This window comes from Ailuropoda melanoleuca, chromosome 13, assembly GCF_002007445.2.
Source record: "Ailuropoda melanoleuca isolate Jingjing chromosome 13, ASM200744v2, whole genome shotgun sequence".
NCBI lineage: Eukaryota > Metazoa > Chordata > Mammalia > Carnivora > Ursidae > Ailuropoda > Ailuropoda melanoleuca.
In genome coordinates this window covers 3,536,431-3,560,528 of record NC_048230.1, presented here as the reverse complement: position 1 = coordinate 3,560,528, position 24,098 = coordinate 3,536,431, and the positions used below count along the sequence as shown (strand labels likewise).

At 40.0% G+C, this 24,098-nt stretch overlaps 1 protein-coding gene across 1 annotated transcript in view; it reads left to right on the top strand.

The window, feature by feature from the left end:
- EFCAB5 (EF-hand calcium binding domain 5) overlaps positions 1–24,098 on the top strand; it is a 168,099-nt gene that overhangs the window by 127,189 nt on the left and 16,812 nt on the right. The window contains exons 16-20 of the mRNA XM_034640619.1: positions 8,858–9,147; positions 10,894–11,063; positions 11,557–11,785; positions 13,983–14,135; positions 22,926–23,029. Of these exons, the coding sequence (XP_034496510.1) occupies positions 8,858–9,147; positions 10,894–11,063; positions 11,557–11,785; positions 13,983–14,135; positions 22,926–23,029 (946 nt within the window). The remainder of the gene's footprint in view (positions 1–8,857; positions 9,148–10,893; positions 11,064–11,556; positions 11,786–13,982; positions 14,136–22,925; positions 23,030–24,098) is intronic.

Genomic DNA, 24,098 nt, shown 5'->3' with positions numbered 1-24,098 from the left:
CATACATATATATGTATATGTATATGTATATATATGTGTATATATATATATATATATATATATATATATATATATATATCAGAGTATTACTCAACCATAAAAAAAGAATGAAATCTTGCCATTTGTAACAACATGGATAGACCTAGGGGTATAATGCCAAGATGGAATACATAGACGCCAATATCCCTTATTGTCCTCCTTGGTCAAACAACTGCATTCATTTGCACACATCTATTAAAAAATTTAAAATAAAAGAATTTTGTAGATTTCCATCACAATACAATATTACAGTCATTTCAGTTTGAAGTTCATGCTTTCCTTTATATATTAAATCCATATATTATTTTAGCAAAGGTAAAACATACTAGATTTCCAATTCATAAAGTATATGGTGCATGATAAGAACGAATGATCAGGGTTAGTTATGTTCTTCAACCCTTTCAAAATTATTGTATTCATTGATCTTCAAATGTTACCTAAGTTTATCAGTTGCCGTGTGTTTTTCATTCACTATGTCTTCTGCAAACTTTACATTACACTACACTACTTGTCTTAGACTGCATCCAAAGAATGAAGCATCAAAGGGCACAATGAGGTGGTTTCCACTTATAAGGTGGGCAAACTTCATAATACAGAATCATGTCCTATAGAGGAAAGGACACTACACAATGGTCAAGAGAGCTGGGTTCCAATACTGGATCTTTCACTTAATGGTCACATGGCTAGGGGTGCCTGGGTGGCTCAGTCGGTTAAGCATCTGCCTTTGGCTCAGGTTATGATCCCAGGGTTCTCGGATCGAGCCCCACATCAGTCTCCCTGCTCAGTGGGCAGTCTGCCTTTCCCTCTCCCTCTGCCTCCCCCTCTAATAAATAAGTAAAATCTTTTTTAAAAAAATAGTCACATGACCAAAGGCAAGTTACTGAAACTCGACAGATCCAGGTGTCTTCATTTGTAAAAGGCAGGAGTTAGACATGATGATTTCTAGAATTTAAGAAGCCTGAGGATGATATTACAAGGAAGTTCCAATACATATGACTGAAGTACAGCAATAGGGATAGGTAGAAAGCATAAAACGTAACGGATTAAGCCCAGCAAATGAGAAGGAGGAAAGTAATGAGGAGGCAGAATCTGCTGCCAGAAATAAATTTCTGCAAGCAGGAAGAACAAATTATTCTCTCCAAGGGTAGGCTTACACAAAATGACTCTCTCTGAACACATATTGGTAGCCACCTGGCCTGAGGAGATGACTGCTGAGCTGAGGGCCAGATGGAAGCAGAAACGCAGATTTAGCTTCCTTTAAAAAGGGAGAAAATTCTTTTTTTTATAGATTTTATTTATTTATTTGACACAGAGAGAGAGACAGCCAGCGAGAGAGGGAACACAAGCAGGGGGAGTGGGAGAGGAAGAAGCAGGCTCCCAGTGGAGGAGCCTGATGCGGGGCTCAATCCCAGAATGCTGGGATCACGCCCTGAGCCAAAGGCAGATGCTTAACGACTGAGCCACCCAGGTGCCCCAAAAAGGGAGAAAATTCTAAATTCAAACATCAGCTAATAACTGATCAGCAAATCTTCAAATAGCTCTTTGTTGTTTTGTTTTGCTCTACCCTTCTTATCTATTTCAGTGTCAAAGATTAAAAACTGGATAAAAATTGGAGAAATAGGATAAAGTCACAGTATGAGAAATTTCTATAAATGTTTCTGCTGGTATCCTCAAGTTGCAAGTTTTTTATATGGAAGGGCAACTTGAAACTTTTAACCAGTAATTTTCCTCTTTTATTCCTGTCTAATACAGCCTAATCTCCTGAGAAGAACTATCACACATAAAAGCTGTAAAACATATGATCTGTCTATACTGTAGAATTATTGGAATAAATCACTCCTTCCCCATTACTTCCCAAGGAATAGCAATTAACATTTATTTGTTGGAATATGTATGCACTTTAATTATCTATTAAATAAGATCTGCTTTAATATATGTTTCCTTTTTTTAAGTAGGCTCCACACCCAGCATGGAGCCCAGCATGGGTCTTGAACTCCCAACCCTGAGATCAAGACCTGAGCTGAAATCAAGAGTTAGATGCTTAACCAACTGAGCCACCCAGGCACCCCCATATAAGTTTCTATTTAAGGAGGACATCTAACTTTCTTAAAGTTATAACATTTTGGTGATGCATTTTGTCAACAAATTCCATACATCTTGAACATTTAAGAACCATGTTTGAAAAACTCACATTGTGTTTTTTTAAAGAAACTGAAAACTGGACAAATAGTGTAAAACAACTTCTGTTTCTTCACTCTGAAACAAGGGATCTCTAAGAAACTCCTCAGCCTTTCCTTAATTGCCATGACTTTGACATTTTTGAAGATTATAGGGCGGTTGTTTTTAGTTTGTCCTCCTTTTAGGTTGGTCTAATGTTTCCTTATGATTAAATTCAGATTATTCACCTTCAGCAGAACTACCATGTAAGTGACACTGTGTTTTGTCATTGAATCTTAGCAGAAGTCCCATGATAATACCATGATATCTGTGGAGGTTCCTCAAAAAATTAAAAACAGAACTACAATTGGCAACAACATGGGTGAAGCTAGAGAGTATTCTGCTAAGTGAAATAAGTGAAATAAGTCAGAGAAAGACAAATTCCATAAAACTTCACTCATATGTGGAATTTAAGAAGCAAAACAAAGTTTGGGGCGGGGGGAGAAGATAAACCAAAAAACAGATTCTTGACTCTAGAGAACAAACTGATGGTTAGCAGAGGGGAAGTGGGTGAGGGGATGGGTGAAATAGGTGAAGGGGATTAAAGAGTACACTTATCTTAATGAACACTGAGTAATACATGGAATTGTTGAATCACTATACTGTACATCTGAAACTAACATAACACTCTATGTTAACTACACTGGAATTTTTAAAAAGTGATATCTGTCAGTCCCTTCCATTTAAAAATTACTCTTTTTCCCTTTGTAATAAGTTTTTTGTGATTGTACTTTGAAACCATAGAAACATTCCCTTTTTATTTTAAGATTTTATTTTTAAGTAATTCCTACACCCAATGTGGGGCTCAAACTCACAACCCCAAGATCAAGTCGAATGCTCTACCAACTGAGCCAGCCAGGCCCCCCAGAATCACTCCTTTCCTTGTCAAACTTTTTGTTCATTTATTATAAAATATGTATTCATGTTTTCCTATCTTATTCAATGGGTTGTGATCCAATACTATCACTATTTATTTTAATGCTCCTATTGTCCCAGATTTGACCAATTGGGAGTCTTTTCAGTCTGGCCATGTCTTCCTCTTCCCTCCAACATTTTTTTATAAAGATTTTATTTATTTATTTGACAGAGAGATAGAGCCAGAGAACACAAGTGGGGGCAATGGCAGAAGGAGAGGGAGAAGCAGGCTCCCCACTGAGCAGGAAGCCCAGTATCAGGACTTGATTCCAGGACCTTGGGTCATGACCTGAGCCAAATGCAGACGCACTTAACTGACTGAGCCACCCAGGTTCCCCTCCCTCCAATATTCTATTATGAAAAATTTCAGGGGCTCCTGGGTGGTTCAGTTGGTTAAGCCTCTGACTCTTGTTTTTGGCTCAGGTCATGATCTCAGGGTCGTGAAATCAAGCCCCATGCCCAGGCTGCACAGAGTCTGCTTGAGATTCTCTCCCTCTGCCCCTCCCCTCGCTCATGTGCTCATTCTCTCTCAAAAATCTTTTTAAAAATTTTCAAGCATACAGCAAAGCTGAAAGTATTTTACAGTGATCACCTATATACCCACCACCTAGATTCAACCATTAACATTTTACTACACTTTTAAAAATTATCTATTAATTCATCTCTTTATCCCTCTATCCTTCCATTTCTCTTGTTTCTGATAAATTTCAAAATAAATTGCAGACATCAATACACTCCTCCCTAAACACTTCAGCATGTATATCTTTAATTAGAGTTTGATATATTTAACAGGTTTTTTTGTCCTTTGAGTTAAATTACACATGACAAAACACACAATTTTTAAGTGTGCATTCACTGAGTTTTGGCAAAGCATAACTTGTGCATCCAAGATCTCTATTTAAGATATAGAACACAAAGTTCCCTCATTCCCCTTTCTTATGCAATCCCCATCACCAAATCCCCAGGACAACCACTCTTCTGGTTGTTTTCCACTATAGATATGTTTTATCCCTTCTAATCCATACTTATGGAATCGTTTGTATGTAACCTTTTGCATAAGGCTTCTTTCACTCAGCGTATTTTTTCTTGAGATTCTTACATGTTGTTACATATACCAACAATTTGCTTCTTTTTCTTCTGAGTAGTATTCCATTATATGAATGTTCTACAGTTTGTTAGTCCATTCTCCAACTGATAGACACTTAGACTGTTGCCAGCTCTTGGCTATTATGAATAAAGATGCTATAAACAATCTTGTACAAATCTTTTATGTGGATCTATGTTTTTATTTCTCTTTAAATAAAGAGAGTAGAAATCCTAGGAGTAGGATTTCTGGGCTATAGGGTAGGTGTATTTTTAGTTATATAAGAAACTGCCAGAATGTCTCCTGTGTCCTTTTAACATGTATCTATCATTCTTTGAGCACCTCCTTGCTTTGCACAATGAGATCTTCTAGATTTGTCTTATAGTTTCTCTGCTCCCACCCTGGAATCAACTAAGGAACCCTGGTTTCTTTTAGTGGAGAATGGTATTTAGAGGCCAAGGTCTTGGTTCTACACATGCTTATTGCTCCTGGGTCACTACTCCCAAGTTTCTCTTGGGGAATGTGTGTGTGTGTGTGTGTGTGTGTGTGTGTGTGTGTGTGTAAACATTTACATCGGTACATATCTCTATAAATATCCATTAATATTAAAAACCATAAGTTCACGCCCATACTTCCCAGGCCAAAATAGTAACAAGGTTCATTCTAGTTTTCTCCCTTTTTTTGTAGCTCCCTTCTCTCTTGCTTGTATTATTTATCTATTATCTATCTATCTATCTATCTATCTATCATCTATCTATCTATCTATCTATCTATCATCTATCTAATCAACCCCCCTTTATGGAACTAATCTCCCACCACACTGTCTTCTCCCCACACGGATGTCTTTTCCTTCTCACTACACTTAAGTTCCTACACCCTGTATTAATCTTCCTTCCCACAGTTTCCCTCCTTACACTGCTCAGACTCTGACATCCCACACCAGAATCCCCCCTCCATGTAAATATCCTTCGCACATCCCTTAGGTTCTGACATTCTGTGACAAGGCATCTTCTCCTGTGGATGCTCTCCTCAATCTGCTCAAGCTTCTGATTCCTTATGCTGAGGTGACTCCTACCTGGAAGCCCTCTTCATTTTGCTTGGGCCTTGATTCCCCATGCCGGGCTGTCTCTCCACATGAATACTCTTCTCACTCTGTTTAAGTTATGACTTCCCATGTCAAGCTGTCCCTCCATTTGGATGTCCTTCTCACTCTGCTTAGGCCTAAATACCCCATGTAGATATCCTCTTCTTCCTGCTTAGGTTCTAATACCCCAAGCTAAAAACTTTTGCAGGGCCACGCTCTTCACTCAGATAGGCTGAAGATTGCCTATCTTCATGGATAACATCTTCACCTGCTCAGGCTCTGACAACCCATGCCAAGTCACTTCCTGAACAATGCCCTCCGTACCCCACTGGATTCAGATACCCCACTCTGGGCCACTCTAGCTTCCTTTGATCAGGAGCAGGTGCTTACCTTGTCCTGCCCTACCAATGGCTTAGGACCAAATTGGTCAAGAAGGGAAAGGAATAAAAGGAGAAGGAGAAGAAGAAGAAGATATGGAAGAGGAAGAACTCACAAGTTACTTTTATTTTAATTCAAGACTATATCAATTAGGACCCTTTGAGTCCAAGTAATAGAAAATGCAGCCCAGGGTGTTAAATGAATAAAGACTTTATTGGTTCACATGATGGAAAAGTACAGGGCTATTTCAGGACGCAGCTAGATTTGGGAGTTCAAATAATGGCATTACAACAAATGTCTGCTTCTTTCTTTTTGTCTTTTTCAGCCTGAGCCTGCTCTTTTCTATGTTTTGACTCCATTTTCATACAGCCTTTCCCTCTGTGGAGACTAGGTCCAGTCTCACATCCTCACAGGTTTATTCAAGTCCAGTGGGAATAAAAAGGAAAATGTCCTCTTCCTAATAATTCAAGCAAAGAGTCTGGCATTCATCTAGACTCAACCAACCACTCTGGCTGAGGGGGTAGAGTGTCCTGACTGGTTTAGGCCCACGATGCATGCTGTACCTCTAGGACCACGAGTGGAATCCCATTCAAACACACAAAGTGAAATGAGAGTGGAGTAGTTTCCCCAAAGCAAAATTTGGGATACAAGTAACAGGAGAAAGATGAGTGAATGCTAAAGAGCAACAACTATGAAAGTCCAACTATAAAAACGAGCAGCTTTCACTGGTAAGATGTCTAAATGTACCAGGCAGTATTTGTTAATTGTCAAATAGCTGATATAGAATGGCTACTTGTCTTTCAAGGGAAGGAGAAATTGTGGCGGAAGCCTTCTTCAGGAAGGAGAGATTTTGAAATTTAAATGAGAAGGGCACATACCCTATGACTTATTAGTTTATAATAAGTGTCAAAGAAACTTGCACATGTGCACCAGGAGACATGTATAAAAATGTTCACAGCACTGTTCATAAGAGCAAAACCCTGGAGACAACCTGCAGGTCCACGGACAGGACAATAAATCCATGGCAGTATGCTCACAAAATGACGTACTATATAGTGGTGAAAATGAATGAGTCACAGCCAAAAGAACAACATGGCTGGATATGGTAGCATGACGTGGAATAAAAAAGTAAGTCCCAGAAAACTACATATAGTATGATGTCCTTTTTCTGAAGTTTACAAATAGGCAAAACTAAACCACATGTTGTTTAGAAATACACACACACACAATAACATTATTGGGAAAATAAAAGGAAGGGGAAGATAAGACATAAGCAACATTTCAGGATATTGATGGGGTTGTGAGGAGGCAGGAGATGGACCAAGGGCAGGCCATGGAGGAAGATGTGTTATGGGTGATGTTCAGGTTTGGCAGCACATTTGTAATTGTACAATCAAAAAAATAAAAGCTATGGATGCAGAAGTGTGCAAAGCATGGTCAGACCATAAGTAGAATGGAGATACTGGAGCAAATAATTTCTATATGATATTATGGCTAGATATTATTGGAAAATGGCCTGGATCTGGATATGGTAGGACTTTTTTCCCTGTCTCTTAATTTTTATTTATTTTTAATTTTTAAATTTCAGTATGGTTGACACACAATGTTACATTAGGTGTACAACATAGTGATTCAGCTTCTCTATACTTTATGCTGTGCTCACCTCAAGTGTAGCTGTCATCTGTCCCAGAATATGGTAAGACTTTTGAACGAGGGAATTGCATAATGCAAGTTGTGTTTATTTTTTTTATTTTTGTGTGTTGATATCTTTTTATTAGATATTGTTTAGAATAATTGGGGGTGTTTATGATTATTTAAGTGGCATGATTAATAAAAGCCATAAATTTGACTTAGTGCCTTTGAGGTTCATTCTAGTTGTGTGATATTTATTTATATATTTATATATATTTAAAATTTTTTAATTTGCATATAGTTGACACACAATGTTACATTAGTTTCAGGAGTACAACATAGTGATTGAACTTCTCTATATGTTATGTTATGCTATGCTTACCTCAAGTGTAGCTACCATCTGTCCCCATACAACACTATTACAATATCATTGACTATATTCCCTATGCTGTGCCTTTTATTCCAGTGACTTATTCATTCTATAACTAGAAGTCTGTATCTCCCACTCCCCTTCACCCTTTCTTTTTTTTTTTTTAAGATTTTATTTGTTTATTTGACAGAGAGAGAGACAGCCAGCGAGAGAGGGAACACAAGCAGGGGGAGTGGGAGAGGAAGAAGCAGGCTCATAGCAGAAGAGCCTGATGTGGGGCTCGATCCCAGAACGCCGGGATCATGCCCTGAGCCGAAGGCAGACGCTTAACAACTGAGCCACCCAGACGCCCCCCCTTTACACTTTCTGTCCATCCCCCTACCTCCCTTCCCTCTGGCAACCATAAGTTTGTTCTCTGTATTTATAGGTCTGATTCTCCTTTTTGTTGCAAGTCGTGTTGTAATTTAATTTTATAAATATGTATTAAACCTTACTCTTGGTAATCTAATTATGTATAAAATGATTAATACTGGTTTGGGATTATGGAAGTAGGAATGGAAAGGAGTGGCAACAAGGTACATTGCCAAAGGCTAACAGGATAAGATTAAGTGGCCTACTGGATATGGAAGGTAAAAAGTAGGGAGGAGTCAAAGTTGAGTGTGGTAGAGTTAAAAAAATGAAACAGAAGGTGGCCTGGATGGCTCAGTTGTTGAAGCATCCAACTCTTGATTTTGGTTCAGGTTATGATCTCACGGTTGTGAGATCAAGCCCCACATCCAGCTGGGCGTGGAGCCTGCTTATAATTCTCTCTCTCCCTCTCCCTCTGTTCCTCATCCCACTCTCATCTCCCTCCCCGCCCCCCGCTCTCTCTCAATCCTTCAAAAAAATTTTTTTTAATTAAAAAACATTAAAAAAGAAACAAAACGGAAACAGGGAAGATGACACAGGACATCTTGAGCTCAATACAGGGAGCTACTGTAAGATGGTCCCTTGGGCTTTGAGATGCCTTTGATATACCTGATTTTCCATGGGGGAGCAATTATCAGGGGCTTCAGTTGGCTATAAGAGGGGAATGAAATATTCCTCATAGATAAGTGAATTTTTGATTAGTTCTTGGTTTTATGCTTATGTCTTTTAGCTAAACTACACATCCAATTTCCAAAGCCACACCCTGGCCAAGAAGTGAAGTTGTCTTTAAAACAGTTTCAGAAATACATAGAATTGGTTGTATCTGAACTCAGGGGCAATGAAGATCATGTTCTGGAAAGTGTTGTGGAGTTTCTGATGAATACTTTAGAAAGGAGCCATATTGAGAATCTGAGGAATTGTGCCAGATGGAAGTGGCTGTACCAAATCCAGCATGCTGCAGAGACAAGTGGGGTATCCCTGGAGCCAGTGTACACTGAGACCTTTAACGCCCTCACCCAGGTATGTTTTTCTAAAGTGATATATATGAGGAAAAATTTCCTGATAGTAGGTGATGGTCATTGGTTGCAAAGGGGGATCACACTAAATTCTCCTGAAAAATCACTGGGTACTACTATAGATGTTTTATTCATTCCCAAACATTACAATGACCCAAAGCCTAGGAAAGATGTAACTGGAATGATTGTAGGTTGAGAAGGTAGAAAATAGAGAAGAAAGGTATGAAAGACAGAATCATGTCTTAGGATTTCTAATTTCATTTGTGCTGAGAGTCAAATAAGCTTAGAGCAGAAAATAGACTAATACTGAAAAATACCAGTAAGGAGATGTGCAGGCACTTCAAGCCACATTTCCCTTGCATGATGTTTTGGGAGTTGGTTTACAAAGGAACTATTTAAATCATAATGTCATTATAAAGTAGGATCCAACATCACACAATATTTCATCACACTGCCTAGAAACACACTGATACTATTACAGAATCGCGTCACTTAAAACACATGCCTCTGATGGGACCACTGCCCACAGCTTTGCCATCCTCTCCAAGACTCCCAAGCTGGATGCTCTTCCCAGGCAGAAATAGCATGGCTGTCTTCTATATATGTCACAGATTCCCCGAGTCCAGGGAACCTGGAGTCCCTCATCTCAGTTAAATTGCAACACTTAATTAAAGGACTCATTTACTGAATGGCTGAATTATCCAATGTAGTTTGAAGCAGTGTGACCAGGAACAAAAGACCAATCTAGAAAAAGAGGTATTACTCCAACTTGTTTCAGAGATCCTTGGTAGATTTTTGTTACTCTATAGATTTTTTATGTAGAAAAAGAATGAAAGCAGAAGAAAAAAAAAACATGAAAAGCACACCTAAATATACAGAAAGAGGAGACAAAGATCAAGGAAAGCATCCTTCATGTCCCCAACTTATGGACATGCTCAATATGTGTGTTAACACATAGTATTGTTAATAACATCATAATATTTTAGGTACAGAGAATTTTCAGTTATTTTAATTAGAAAGAGTGGTTGCATAAAGTCTGCAATCTGGGGCCCCAAGAAATTTTTTCGTGACATAAATCAAATGTCATTGCCAAACTATGTTAAGAATTCCTTGGGAGCATTTTTTTTTTCTACATTCACTTCATAGTAGATGGTGAAAATCTACTCAAGAAATACGAGTGAAATGAAGCCATATTCTTGCCCTGGCCCTCTAAAATAAATATTTTTAAGTGAAGCCCAGACTATATGACTATAGTTTAAAGGGATCCAAGTTTTAAACCTCTACATTTGAGTAAGATGAGAGGTTTTTTTTAAGTAAACCAGTTTAGTTGACATAAAGTAAATCAATTCCACTCATTAAAACTCAGATTTGGGGGCACCTGGGTAGCGCAGTCGTTAAGCGTCTGCCTTCGGCTCAGGGTGTGATCCCGGCGTTATGGGATCGAGCCCCACATCAGGCTCCTCCGCTATGAGCCTGCTTCTTCCTCTCCCACTCTCCTGCTGTGTTCCCTCTCTCGCTGGCTGTCTCTCTGTCACATAAATAAATAAAATCTTTAAAAAATAAAAAATAAAAATAAAATTAAAAAAAACCTCGGATTTGGGAGACAGCTGTGGTGTCAGCCTTTTTCCTGCTGCCCATGAATGGTAATTATTGGGGTCAGATGTTCAAAAAGGCTAATGAAGGGAGACATGATTAAAATAATAGCTCTTTGGCCATTGGCAAATATATGGTCAGAAACATTTTGCCATAGGACGCTGAAGCCCATGGAAATAAGAAGATCAGTGCTCACATTTCCCTCTTAGAAGAAAACCAACTACTGCCTGATAGAGGGGAAGCTCTATTGAGGAACGTAGCATGTACTTTAGATGATGCTCCATTTGTACTGAACAGAGTGCTCTACAGGGACATGAAGGGAATCAGGTAAGAATTTCTTGAGGAGGTTGGTTTTACCCTTCTAAAAAAAAATAATTCCCTTTCTGAAGTAAACTAGTATTGAAATCCTAGTTAGCTACCTGAGAGAGAAATGCCTCAGGTCACCAATGCTTCTGGAGTGGGAGGTGATGGGTTTCTAGTCTTGAATAATTTCACCTGGTTATTTCTAGAGCTCACTCCTAGGCATTGATTTGCCATGTTGGGACTCTGCTTCACATTATCAGCTCAATTATTTCTGCCTGCTTTAGAAGTTATGTCTCCAGCATCCTGTTTATATATGTTTACCCTGTTATGATCTAAGCTTGTTTTTTAAATCTTTTTCTCAAGTCAGACTGTCCAAACTGGCAATTTCATGAGTCCACTTCTCTGACATATAATCCCAATAATTATGAACGGAGAATTTATTTAATTTCCTGCAATTTAGTTTCATCTAAAGCCTTCTCCTGGGCCTTTCTACCATTCTCATATTCCTATTCCTCAGCTTTACAGTAGTGGATGAAGGAAAGCCAATACACGTCCCCCAAGTTCAGCACCATGGGAACATCTTTTTCTGGAACCATTCCCTCAAGAAGAGTGATCAAAATGGGTCATTCCTGGCTCTGCCTCTTCAGGATGTATATATGAGGGTCTTTGGGGTCATGGCTGTTGACACCCTAAGAGATCCCAAAAAAATAAACATCTTTGTACCTCATGAGATCAGATTCTATCAGGTAAGTCATGGAGGAATTCTTCAAGAGCGATGGTAGGATTGCCTCTCCTTCTATACTTTTTAAAAAGCAAAACCTAAAACCAGATGAGAGTAAAGCTATATATATAGATAGTGTCATCCTACCTGTTCCTGTTCATTGTGTATATCTAACAGTCTTTGGAGAGGTTCCCCATTACACATGGAAGGACTCTCAGCCTCAGTTGCACGTCTATGCCTCAGCCTCTGTGGAGAGACTGTTAATATGTGTCCCATTGCACTAATCATAGGAACAGCATTTTATGCTCTAGAACTGAAATCCAACCATTAGACTACTAATTAAGACCCGCAAAGTAGGAATGAACCTTAGAAGCGACGCATTTATGTTTTATTAATAGGGGAAACTAGAAATCTTTTACTCTTCCCACAAATACATTCCCATGGCTCTTGGTTTCAGTGTTACGATTTTTGAGGATGAAGAATGAAGGAAAAAGCCTAAATCTGTCTTGAGTATGCATGTTTTCAAATTAGATCACAACTTTTAAGATGATAACTGGACCATTTCTACAAGCATTTTAATTTGATTTTATGAATAGAAATTTCAAGGAAGGAAGATTGAAAGCCTTTATGAAGATGATGGCCTGAGATGCAGCAGCAATCAGGAACTTGCTATGTTTTTTATCACTTCTTCCTAAGCCCTTGGCTCTTCATGTTTATTTACCACGATTTAAAATTTTCTCTTCCTGGGGCACCTGGGTGGCTCAGTCAGTTGAGCGTCCAACTCTTAGTTACAGTTCAGGTCATGATCTTGGGGTCATGGCATCAAGCACGGAGTCTGCTTGAGATTCTCTCCGTCTCCCTCTGCCCCTCCCCCCACTTACGCTTTCTCTTTCTCTCTCAAATAAAATCTTTTAAAATAAATAAAATAAAAATTTATCTTCCTATTTATTGGATGTATAATTGAGGAAAGTGGTAGAACCTTTTTCTCTGGGCATCTTCTTAATAATATGCTTCACTCTCATCTGACATAATAATGATGTGAAGATATTAAAAAGAAGATGGAGGAGTATGGAGTTATCAGTAGGTGAATTACATATAGTCTTGTTAGAGAACATGTCAAAAGAATTTTAAATTGACTCTCTAACAATGCCTGGGCTCACAGTGCCACTTAGCTCCTGGGACACACTGTTGCTGCTCTCCCAAGTGCAGGGTGGGGTGTTGTATGCCTTAATAACCGATACAGTGCCTGTGACAGAATAAGGAGTCACCTCTTGTGCTTTCCATGTAATACCGAGAAATGTTCAGGAGTGACACTGATCTCTAGGTCAATGTACTTGACCATTTATGTTTGGGACTTTATTTCATTTCATGCCAAGAATGAAGAAGTGACATTGTGAAAATAAAGTATTATTTGCCACACATACAAAAAAAAATTGACTCTAGCCCCTGGCAGTAAAGTTTCCTGGGTTACCCTGTGATGCCTTGGGTCCTATTACAAAATTCACATAGATTTGAAGAATTTGTGGTTCCTAGAGTCTCTCTTTTTTAAAAATTATTATAAGTCAAGCAAAGGAAGACAATTATCATATGGTTTCACTCATATGTGGAACATAAGGAATCGCATGGAGGACCACAGGGGATGGGAGGGAAAACTGAATGAGAAGAAATCCTGGAGTCTCTTAACAAGACAACAGATGGGTTCTAAGGACTTCCTATCCCTTCTCTGTGGAACAGGCTCTCTTTATGTCTATGAGAAGACTGTGTAATCTAGCATGTTGCAGGCCATGGAACAGAGCACAGCCTGTACCACCGATCTGATGACAGAAGCCACGTAAATATCCAGAGTTTAATATTGCATCATATCAGGGCAGCTCCTACCCATCTGCCCAAGGCTGGCATTAGTTTCTGGCTTTTAAATATTTTCCTCATTTCGAGCTTTATCTTATTCTTCTGACTCTGTTCTCTGACAGTACATATCACAGATTTCCCTGGATGGTTATCAGGAAACATAATAAGCTATGTGGATCTTATAGTAGATCTCTCCTTACACCTTTGATTTCTTGAGATCTTTTTTGCATAGTAGACTCTGGAACACTGCCTTTGGGGAACTAATGAGCAATATGTCAGAAGTAGAGTATCATTAATTTTATAAAATAATGCAACGATGGATTATTTTGTTATTTTAAAAAAGAAAAGACAATGAAAATGTTCTGTCTCTACAGGGTGTCGCCAATGTCTTTAGCACTGCCTATCACTATGTGCACAGCAGGGAACACATCCTGCATGTCGTGATCACGGGCATTGGCTGGCTCTGTGACATCACATCTGACATTACCACCATCACCACGTACTTCATTGAGCCTGGCCCAACACAGGTAGGCAAGGTTGGGCTGTGTTAGACCTCTAACAGAGTTTCTAGATATTATTATCTTGCTAATATTTTTTAAAGATTTTATTTATTTATTTGTGTGTGTGAGAGAGAGAGAGATTGGGAGAGCACAGAGGGAGAGTGGGAGGGAGGTAGATTATCCCCACTGAGGAGGGAGCCTGATGTGGGGCTCCATCTCAGGACCTGGAGATTATGACCTGAGCCAAAGGCAGATGCTTAACTGATTGGGCCACCCAGGCACCCCTGTCTTGCTAATATTTTAAAACCATATTTGTTAGCTATTAGGCCAACTGGAGACATATTTCCCATAATTCCAATTCAAGAGCATTGGTTGTGAGTGGCAAAAGTCCATCTCAAACTGCCTTAGGCAATAAAGGGAATTGATTGACTCATGTGAACAAAATGAAGGAAGGAGAGGAGTCAGGCTGGCTTCCAGGACGACCAGAACCAGGAATTCAATACCATCAGGCGCTCTCGTGTTCTTTCTCTCTGCAGCCCTCATGTCTGCCTCCCTCCACACTTTGGCTTGGTCCTTCCAGCTTAAGATAGGCTTTCTCACCAGGACAAGCCAGATGCTTAGTAACTAAAAAAGAATCTTTCCTTCTTGTTTCAATTTGGAAAACCCAAGAGGGCTCTTTTTAGTCTATCCTGAGATATGCCCCCCAGCTGGGGGTGGGGGTGGAGGAGTTTACAGTAACTGGCAGCCCCCACCAGAATCATATGGGTGAAGTGGGAAGGGATGAGGCATTGCTGTTTGGAGGGACATAATTACATCACACCAGTTAAAAAAGGCCTATCTATAATGTAATGAGTTTTCACCAAATGTTTATTTTGCTTCTTTACACTTTTTTCCCCCAAGGTTTTATTTCAATTCCAGCTAGTTAACAAACAGTGCAATATTAGTTTCAGGTGTAGAATTTAGTGACTTATCACCTATATATAAAACACCTGCTGCTCATCACAACACGTGACCTCCTTACTACCCATCACCTGTTTAACCCATTCTGCATGCTCCCTCACCCCCCCATTGGCCCACCTCCCCTCCAGTAACCATCAGTTTGTTCTCTATAGTTAAGAGTCTATTTCTTGGTTGGCCTCTCCTTTTTTCACACTTAATTTTATTTATTTTTTCAGATTTATTTATTTATTTACTTAAGAGAGAGAGAGAGAGCAGGGGGAGGGACAGAGGGAAAGAGAGCACCCTGTAGCAGACTCCCTGCTGAGTGCAGAGCCCAATGTGGGGCTCGATCCCAGGACCCTGAGATCATGACTGAGCCAAAATCAAGAGTCCACTGCTCAACCGACTGAGCCACCCAGGCACCCCTACACTTAATTTTAATGTTAGGATTTTGCATGTGGTGAGAATGGATGGAAAGGTTTCTTCCTTTTAAGCAGGCAAAACAATCCTGCGTGGTGCCTGACCAGGTGGTGGTTGCATCTTGGTTGTCTCTCAGTCCCTTGGTGGGCCCCCCATACGTGCCTCTTCCCTTCTCTCCAGGATTCTTTCTTCTCTCAGTGGCTGGACCAAGCTGATGAGGCCTCAGCCAAACAGCAGAATCACAGAGCTCTCTGGTGGAATGAACAGAGTGCAGAGGTGGAGAACTCCTAGTCGTGGATGCTGCTCCTGGGGGTGGGGTAGGAAAGGGGCCCTCCAAGTGCCCCCAGTGCATGGGGGTGGGGACTGAGGACCATTCAGTGTAGCGGGGAGACCACCAGGTCTGATAGGCCACAGTTGTACTGTGGGATCTGGGGAAGATTTGACTTGGCCAGTGTCCACACTTATGAAGACCCCTGTTAGGGCCTGAAGGGAAATGATAGCTAGGGCACCACAAAGAAAGTTAAAATCACCCGCAGCAGTCAACAAAAAGCATGGCTTCCGGGGCGTGTAGTTTTCACAGTCACGATACTGTGGACAAGATCACTAAGGTCACTATTCTTCTGACTCATGTTCTGCAGGTGAAGAATATCATCCCCAAAGTGGGGAGGAGGAGGACCACTCAGCAGCCCAGGGTCTGGGGAGGGTCACAAATGACCAGAACAGCCTGTCCAAGGCTGTGGACAGGAGTTTATCCTAAATGGAAGCTAGGTGAGGTTTTGGTGTTAAAAATGGCCGAGGGTGGCTGTAGAGATACCTTTTTCCAAGTACTTAATCCTGGTAACTTCTTAAGCCTCCCTCTTCCTCATCTGCAGCTCCTCCAATCTATCCTGTCCCTCCTCCAGCCTGCTCTTGACCTCAAAAAGTAGACAGTATCAATAGGCTCCTTGGCTTCTGCTTAGGTCTGTCCAATGAGATGCACCAATAGGGGATTGCAGGGCAGAAGGATAGTGAGGCTGGGGTATTTTGCTGCTGGCAATCTCTCTGCCCGGTTGCTGTGGGTTGGCTCTGTTGTTCTACTAAAAGCCACAACACCTTTAGTCAGGTGACCCTTTCCATTCCTGTCCTCCCCAGGTTCTGGTAATTGCTTCTTTCCCCTGCCTCTTCAGTCTAAGAGTGTCACTAGGCCTGGGATTCTAACTACTACCCATGCCTTTATAAATAATCCCCTTATTCAACTCTCTTCAAATTACCCAGTTCTGACATGTCATCTGTTTCCTTCTGGGATCCTGACACAAATTAGAAAGTAGATTCTGAAACACCCATCTTACCTCATGCACATGTTCCTATAAGGTACAGAGCCACGGGGGAAAAAAGAATTCTTGCTCTGTTGACCATCAATGAAGGAGGATAGGAAATTCAAATTATCTTAGGTATAACACTCATGCTATTTATTATCAATAATAAGTATTATTATTTATTTAGTTTATCACCCCAAATCACCTATGCTTTACTATTTCTTTGCAGTATCAAACTTGTTAAATAGGTAACTGTAGGGGCGCCTGGGTGGCACAGCGGTTAAGCGTCTGCCTTGGGCTCAGGGTGTGATCCCGGCGTTAAGGGATCAAGCCCCACATCAGGCTCCTCTGCTATGAGCCTGCTTCTTCCTCTCCCACTCCCCCTGCTTGTGTTCCCTCTCTCACTGGCTGTCTCTATCTCTGTTGAATAAATAACTAAAATCTTTAAAATAAATAAATAAATAAATAGTCAACAGAATAATGGCTACCCCCCAAAGATGTCCATATCCTGATTCCTGGAACCTGGGAATGTATTACTGTAGTGCAAGAGGGACTTTGCAGATGTGACTCGGATGAAAGGCCTTGAGACAGAGAAATTATCCTGGATTACCCAGGTGGTCCCAATGTAACCACCTAAGTCCTTAAAAGCACAGAACCTTGTCTGGCTGTGGTCCCTGAGAGATGGGAGGTTGGAAGAAGAACCAGAGAGATGGTGGCGGGGGCGGGGGGGGGCACCTGTTGCTGGTTCTGAGATGCGCAGGGCTATATACAAAGACTGAGGTCTCTGGGAGCTAAGAGCAGTCCCCTGCTAACAGCAACCGGGGAAACCAAGACCTCAGGCTCTTATTTCTCTGAGGTCTTGAGAGGGACAGGTTAATGTGTGTGCCTGGCTTGTTAATCTGAAGTCATATCAGTAGGTTTTTGAAAAAGCAAATGCCAGAAATTAGTCAGTGATTGCTGCTTTCTATCTCATCACATTTCTTTTCTAAGACAATACAGACTTTCTGCTTGAATGGGAGGGAAGGGGGAAGAGATCACCAGGAGGAAGAAAAACACGATAGCACAAGTAATGTTTCACCTCTCATCATACAGGAAAGAAGGCAACTTTTTTTCTACCCCTGTTTCAAAAATGCTGTTACTCTGCCCAGAACTTTCCTCCCACTTCACCCTGTGTCACCTTCAGGCTCTACATGAAACAAACTACAAACAATGCCAAGGAACCTAAGTTCTTTTAATAAAACAAAATCATATCATGATTTTTTGACAAGAATACCACTTTTTAAAAATAGAATTTCTTCCAAAAATTATTTATAAATTTAACAAAATTCCAAGAAAAATCCCAAAATGATTTCTTAAATTGATCAAATGACTTTAATTTTCATCCGGAGGAAGAATAAATGCATGAGCATCGCTGAGAAAATGAGGGATGAGAGGGAATTACAGTCTAGCAGTCTTGTGGGGAAGAATGGCTACACCGACGCCACAGGATGAAACAGTTAAAGCGAGGTTGCTACACTGATGACATAATAAGGTAGAACTTCCTTGCACCAAAATTATAGACAAAATAAGTTGTTTTAAATAAAGTGGGGGGAAATTGCAAAGGGTTTAACACTGTTTAGCAAAGGGTTTAACACTGTTTTACACAGATCAGTAAGATTAAAAAAAAATCCAAAAGAAAAATAAGCAAAAGACAAGTCTACTAAAAAAAATTTGGGGGGGGGTGTGCCTGGGTGGCTCTGTTGGTTGAGTAGCTGCCTTCGGCTCAGGTCATGATCTCAGGGTCCTGGGGTCCAGCCCCGTGTTGGGCTCCCTGCTCAGCAGGGAGTTTGCTTCTCCTTCTGCCCCTCCCCCTGCTCCTGAGCATGCTGTCTCTCAAATAAATAAGAAAATCTTTCAAAAAAGTTTTTGTAATATAGTTTAAAATCAGGCAACGTGATGCCCCCAGCTTTATTTTTCCTTTTCAACATTTCCTTGGCAATTCGGGGTCTTTTCTGGTTCCACACAAATTTAAGGGCTATTTGTTCCAGCTCTTTGAAAAATGTCATTGGTATTTTGATCGGGATGGCATTGAAAGTGTAGATTGCTCTGGAGCATAGACATTTTAACTATGTTTATTCTTCCGATCCATGAGCATGGAATGTTTTTCCATCTTCTTGTGTCTTCTTCCATGTCTGTCAACAATGATCTGTAGTTTCTAGAATATAGATCCTTTACCTCTCTGGTTAACTCCGAGATATTGTATGATTTTTGGTGCTATTGTAAATGGAATCTTGTGGAAGGAGCTGAGATGCCCTTCAACAGACAAATGGATAAAGAAGATGTGGTCCATATATATATACAATGGAATATTACTCAGCCATCAGAAAGAACGATTACCCAACATTTGCAGCAACATGGACAGGACTGGAGGAGATTATACTAAGTGAAATAAGTCAAGCAGAGAAAGACAATTATCATATGGTTTCACTCACTTATGGAACATAAGAAATAGCAGGGAGATCAGTAGGAGAAGGAAGGGAAAAATGAAGGAGGGGTAAAGAGAAGGGGGAATGAACCACAAGAGACTATGGACTCTGGGAAACAAACTGAGGGCTTCAGAGGGGAGGGGAGTGGGGGATTGGGATAGGCCGGTGATGGGTATTAAGGAGGGCACATATTGCAGAGAGCACTGGGTGTTATACGCAAACAATGAATCATGGAACATTACATCAAAAACTAATGATGTACTGTATGGTGACTAATATAATAAAAAAAATTTTTAATGCATGCTCAATAAACATGGAAAAAATGTTCCATTCTTATAATGAAATAAATGCAAAGTTAAGTAAAAGTTACCTGTTACCTACTAAATTGAAAAAGTTTTTTTTAGCTATAATTTGAAATGCCTTTTAGACTCTAAGTGGAGATATTAAATAGGCAGTTGAATATATGAACTAGCATTTCCCCCTGCTTGTGCTCAGCCCCTCTCTGTCTTTCTAACAAATAAATCAATAAAATCTTTAAAAAAAAACTGCAAAAACATGAGACTGGGTTATATAACATCATGAATGCCTTTCATGCCACCAAATTGTACACTTTTGAATGGTTAAAGTATAATATTATGCTATGAGTATTTTACCATTATAACCAAAACAAAAACAAAAACCATACGACTAGGGGCGCCTGGGTGGCACAGCGGTTAAGCGTCTGCCTTCGGCTCAGGGCGTGATCCCGGCGTTGTGGGATCGAGCCCCACATCAGGCTCTTCTGCTATGAGCCTGCTTCTTCCTCTCCCACTCCCCCTGCTTGTGTTCCCTCTCTCGCTGGCTGTGTCTCTCTCTGTCCAATAAATAAATAATAAAAAATCTTAAAAAAAAACAAACCATACGACTAGATGGAATAACCAAGGGAATGAGTGAGGATAGAAAAAAAAAGTCTGAGGTCCAAGCCCTGAGGTAATCCAAGTGTTTGGAATCACTGTGGCTCAAAATTACATTAACTTTGACCTATTGTATGAAAAACATTTTGTATCCTGGCCCCTGACACACACACACACACACACACACACACACACACACGCATGTGCACTTCGCAGAACAATACCTACTTTTACTATGTGATGTTTCTGATATTATCTCTTCTATTTTATTTCATTCTTTTTAAAAAAAAATGTTTGTCAAAAGAGGAAGAAAGCAAAAGAGGATAAATACAAATAACTTGTAATACATGAGGTGAGAATGAACAGATGTTAGTATACCCACTTTCCAAAAGTTCATGTTAGGCCACTTCTCTTTTACAAAAGACCCTCATTAGTACCTGGTTTTCCTGACTGAAAGAAATCCAACGAGAATCTTCACTTTTATGAAAAAGGGCAAAAAGTGAAAATCGTGTTCAGCGTTTGTTTTGCAGTGAGCCCCCAGAGTCCCAAGAGAAGCCCATCAGGCTCTCCCCACCCCGCAACTGCACTCAGCAACTCGGCATCAAGCCACCACACCTTTGAACTGTGTCTGTGAGCATCTGTGCTTTATCTCAATTTATTTTGTGCATCCATTAGCAAGATGTGTTCTAAAGCATCAGAAAAGCCTAAGAGAGGTTATTTTGGGGGTCCAGGAATGCTCAAAAATGTTTCGGTATAAATTAATAGTAATTGCTTTTTCACTTTATGCTGTTTCAGCTCATGAGAGTTTTCATAGGAACGCTCTACTTTCAGATAGCGGGGCAAACCTATATTGGAAAAGTAAGGGGGAAAAAAATAACAAGCCAGTAGTAGAAGAAAGAAAATGGGGGATAATACCATTGCAGCTCTTTTCTCTAAAGAGTTTCCTAGAAAATTTTGACTAAAGTGGTTATCTCACTACTGAATGATTACTGAGGCACTTGCTGAATTTATAGTTTCTTGATCCAAGTAAAATTAAATGAAAAGCATATTATAAGGCATATTCTTTATGAACCCCTTATTTTCTATATTATGTTTCCAGTCTTACAGAAGTGGCCAAATTGACACAACTTGGGGGGAAGAGGTGGAAACAGGAGAAGAATTGTTTGCCTTGGACTAAAGATTTAAACCTAGGAACATAGTCACAGTGAGATTCTAAAAAATCCTATTAGTCTAGTATATATAACACCAAATAACAAACCATGGAAGAAATAAATTAGGAAAAGCTAGGTGCTCAATTGCCAACAACAGATTCTCTGTTGAACATTTTTCATATAAACAGTTTGGGTGAGCACTTGAGGTCATGACAAGAGCAAGCTTCCACACGACAAATCTGTTGTTCCCCAGAGCACCAGTCATCATACAGTCCTTATGGATTCTGTTATCACAGTTTCCCTTTTAATCAAAGAGTTTTTTAAAGGTGGACACAGAAACCCCTTTTTAGGGGCACCTGGGTCACTCAGTCAAACGTCTGCCTTTGGCTCAGGTCATGATCCTGGGGTCCTGGGATTGAGCCCTGCCTCAGGCTCCCTGCTCAGTGGGGAGCCTGCTTCTCCAGCTCCCTCTGCTTGTGCATTGTCAAAAAAAAAAAAAAAACCCACAAAAAACTTTTTATTTCTTCCAATTGAATGTCTTTTCTACAGTTTAGTATATTTTACAGGATAGGTTAATCTTACTTTCTTATAAATAATCTCTACCAAAAAAAAATTGGTCGAGACTCATTCCAAACTCATCAAATTGTATACATCAAATATGTGCAGCTTTTGTATATCAGTGATACTTCAAGAAAGCTGTTTTTAAAAGGCACCAAAATAGGGTGTCTGGGTGACTCAGTCAGTTAAGCATCCAACTCTTGATTTTGAATCAGGTCACAATCTCAGGGTCGTGAGACGGAGCCCTGCGATGGAGGGGGGCTGCTTAAGATTCTCTCTTTCCTGCTCCTTCTGCCCCTCCCTACTTGCACCCATGCTCTCTCTCTTTAAAAAAAAAAAGGCATTAAAATATTTTCACAACCCATAGTTAGGTTATGACCTATAGTTTGAAAAGTTCTTAGAAGTGAGGAAGATACCTCTCCCACTCTCCCTGCTTGTGTTCCCTCTCTTGCTGGCTGTCTCTCTGTCAAAATAAATAAATAAAAATCTTAAAAAAAAAAAAAGAAAAAGAAGAAGTGAGGAAGACAAAGAAGCAGCAAGAAATAGAAGAGTGATTCATAGGAGAATTAGGAGTGAGTGGTGTCCCAAAAGCCAAGTGAATCAAGTATGTCCAGAAGGAGATTTTTCACTGAGTCAAATGCTGCCACAGCAGAGGATGTGATGATTAGGGTTTGATCAGTGGATTTCATAATAAAAGAGTCACTAGTAACCTTGACCAAAACAGTTTTGATGAGATGGTGAAGACAAAGGCCTCAGGCAAGAGTATTTTTATTTTTCTTATTTTCCTTGGACTTTTCTGATTTTCCAAATATTCTAAAATGCACTTTTCACATAAAAAATACTATAAACATATGATTTTATCACAATTATAAAAAATAGGTTTGTGCATTTAAAAGAATGTTATAATTTGAAATTTTTCTCCTGTGAACACTTCATTCTTAATGGTACTGAGTAAATAAAATGTCCCGGTATTTCAAGCTAAAGATCATCTAAACTTTTCTAATTTTTTCCCTCTTTTTTCTGTTCCCAAAACCTTTAATGGGAAACTGAGGTCTAATTATTCCTCTCCGTGTTGAAATCTCTTCCTCTTTTCAAGGATTCAAACTATGTCTTACGCAATATGATGGTTACCGGGCAGCAGGGTCTAACGGAAATCCACAGGAACCCCCCTACAATCTTCAGGAAGACCTGCATCTTCAGGTATGAGATGCACCTTCACGCTTGTTCTGTTTGACTGCCAAAACACGTTCCCCTCGTGCGTTAGCAGCTCTGAGAGACACAGCTTTTGCCTATTATTAGTATACACCTGAATCCTATTCTAATTGGGTTTTTGAAGAAAAATTCCTGTCTGCGTGGGACATGTTAACTCCCTCCCCCTTCAAGTCCTTTTTAAAACAGGTTTCATTGGTTATTTTATATTGCACATTTTTAAGCGTGATAGTGTTTTATTTTCTACGATTTTCTTATAAGCATGGAATTCAACAAAAACCCACCAGGATTATGAAAAAAATATATCCACATCACTTATCAGAGCTCATCATCTTAATGTTAACAAGCCTGTGAACGTGTATTTTTTTTTTAAAGATTTTATTTTTATTTATTTGACAGAGATAGAGACAGCCAGCGAGAGAGGGAACACAAGCAGGGGGAGTGGGAGAGGAAGAAGCAGGCTCATAGCGGAAGAGCCTGATGTGGGGCTAGATCCCAGAATGCCGAGATCACGCCCTGAGCCGAAGGCAGACGCTTAACCGCTGTGCCACCCAGGCGCCCCTGAACGTGTATTTTTTATTTAAAGAAGACAGCCTGGGCAAAGGTGGGGAGGAAGCAGAGGATATGGTCTTTAATAAATACGCAGTTCAGTTTACTTTGAATGCCTTTCACCTGTGGGATGCAAGGAACACTAGCTGTGGACGAAGGCAAAACAGATCTTAATGATGGACACACAGACTGCAAAAGGGACGGGCTGCTTGTTAGAGGTCAGTGCAGCTGAGTAGGCAGTAACCTAGCTCGGTCCAGGAGGCTAATTTGACATTTAAGTACATGTGTTCTTTAAATTTTAGTTTGGCCTCATACCTGATGTTCATTCAGGTTTAAGCTCTTTTCCACATAGTTTTTTCCTTGTGCTGGTCAAGAGTTTCATGAGAGTCCTTGGAACACCCAGAATCCCAAGCTTTGATCTCTCTGTATAATTTACAACAGGAACCTTTTGAGGAACTTTGTTGACCAATCCGCTTTATTGTTATGCCTAGAAAGTTAGGATGATGCATCG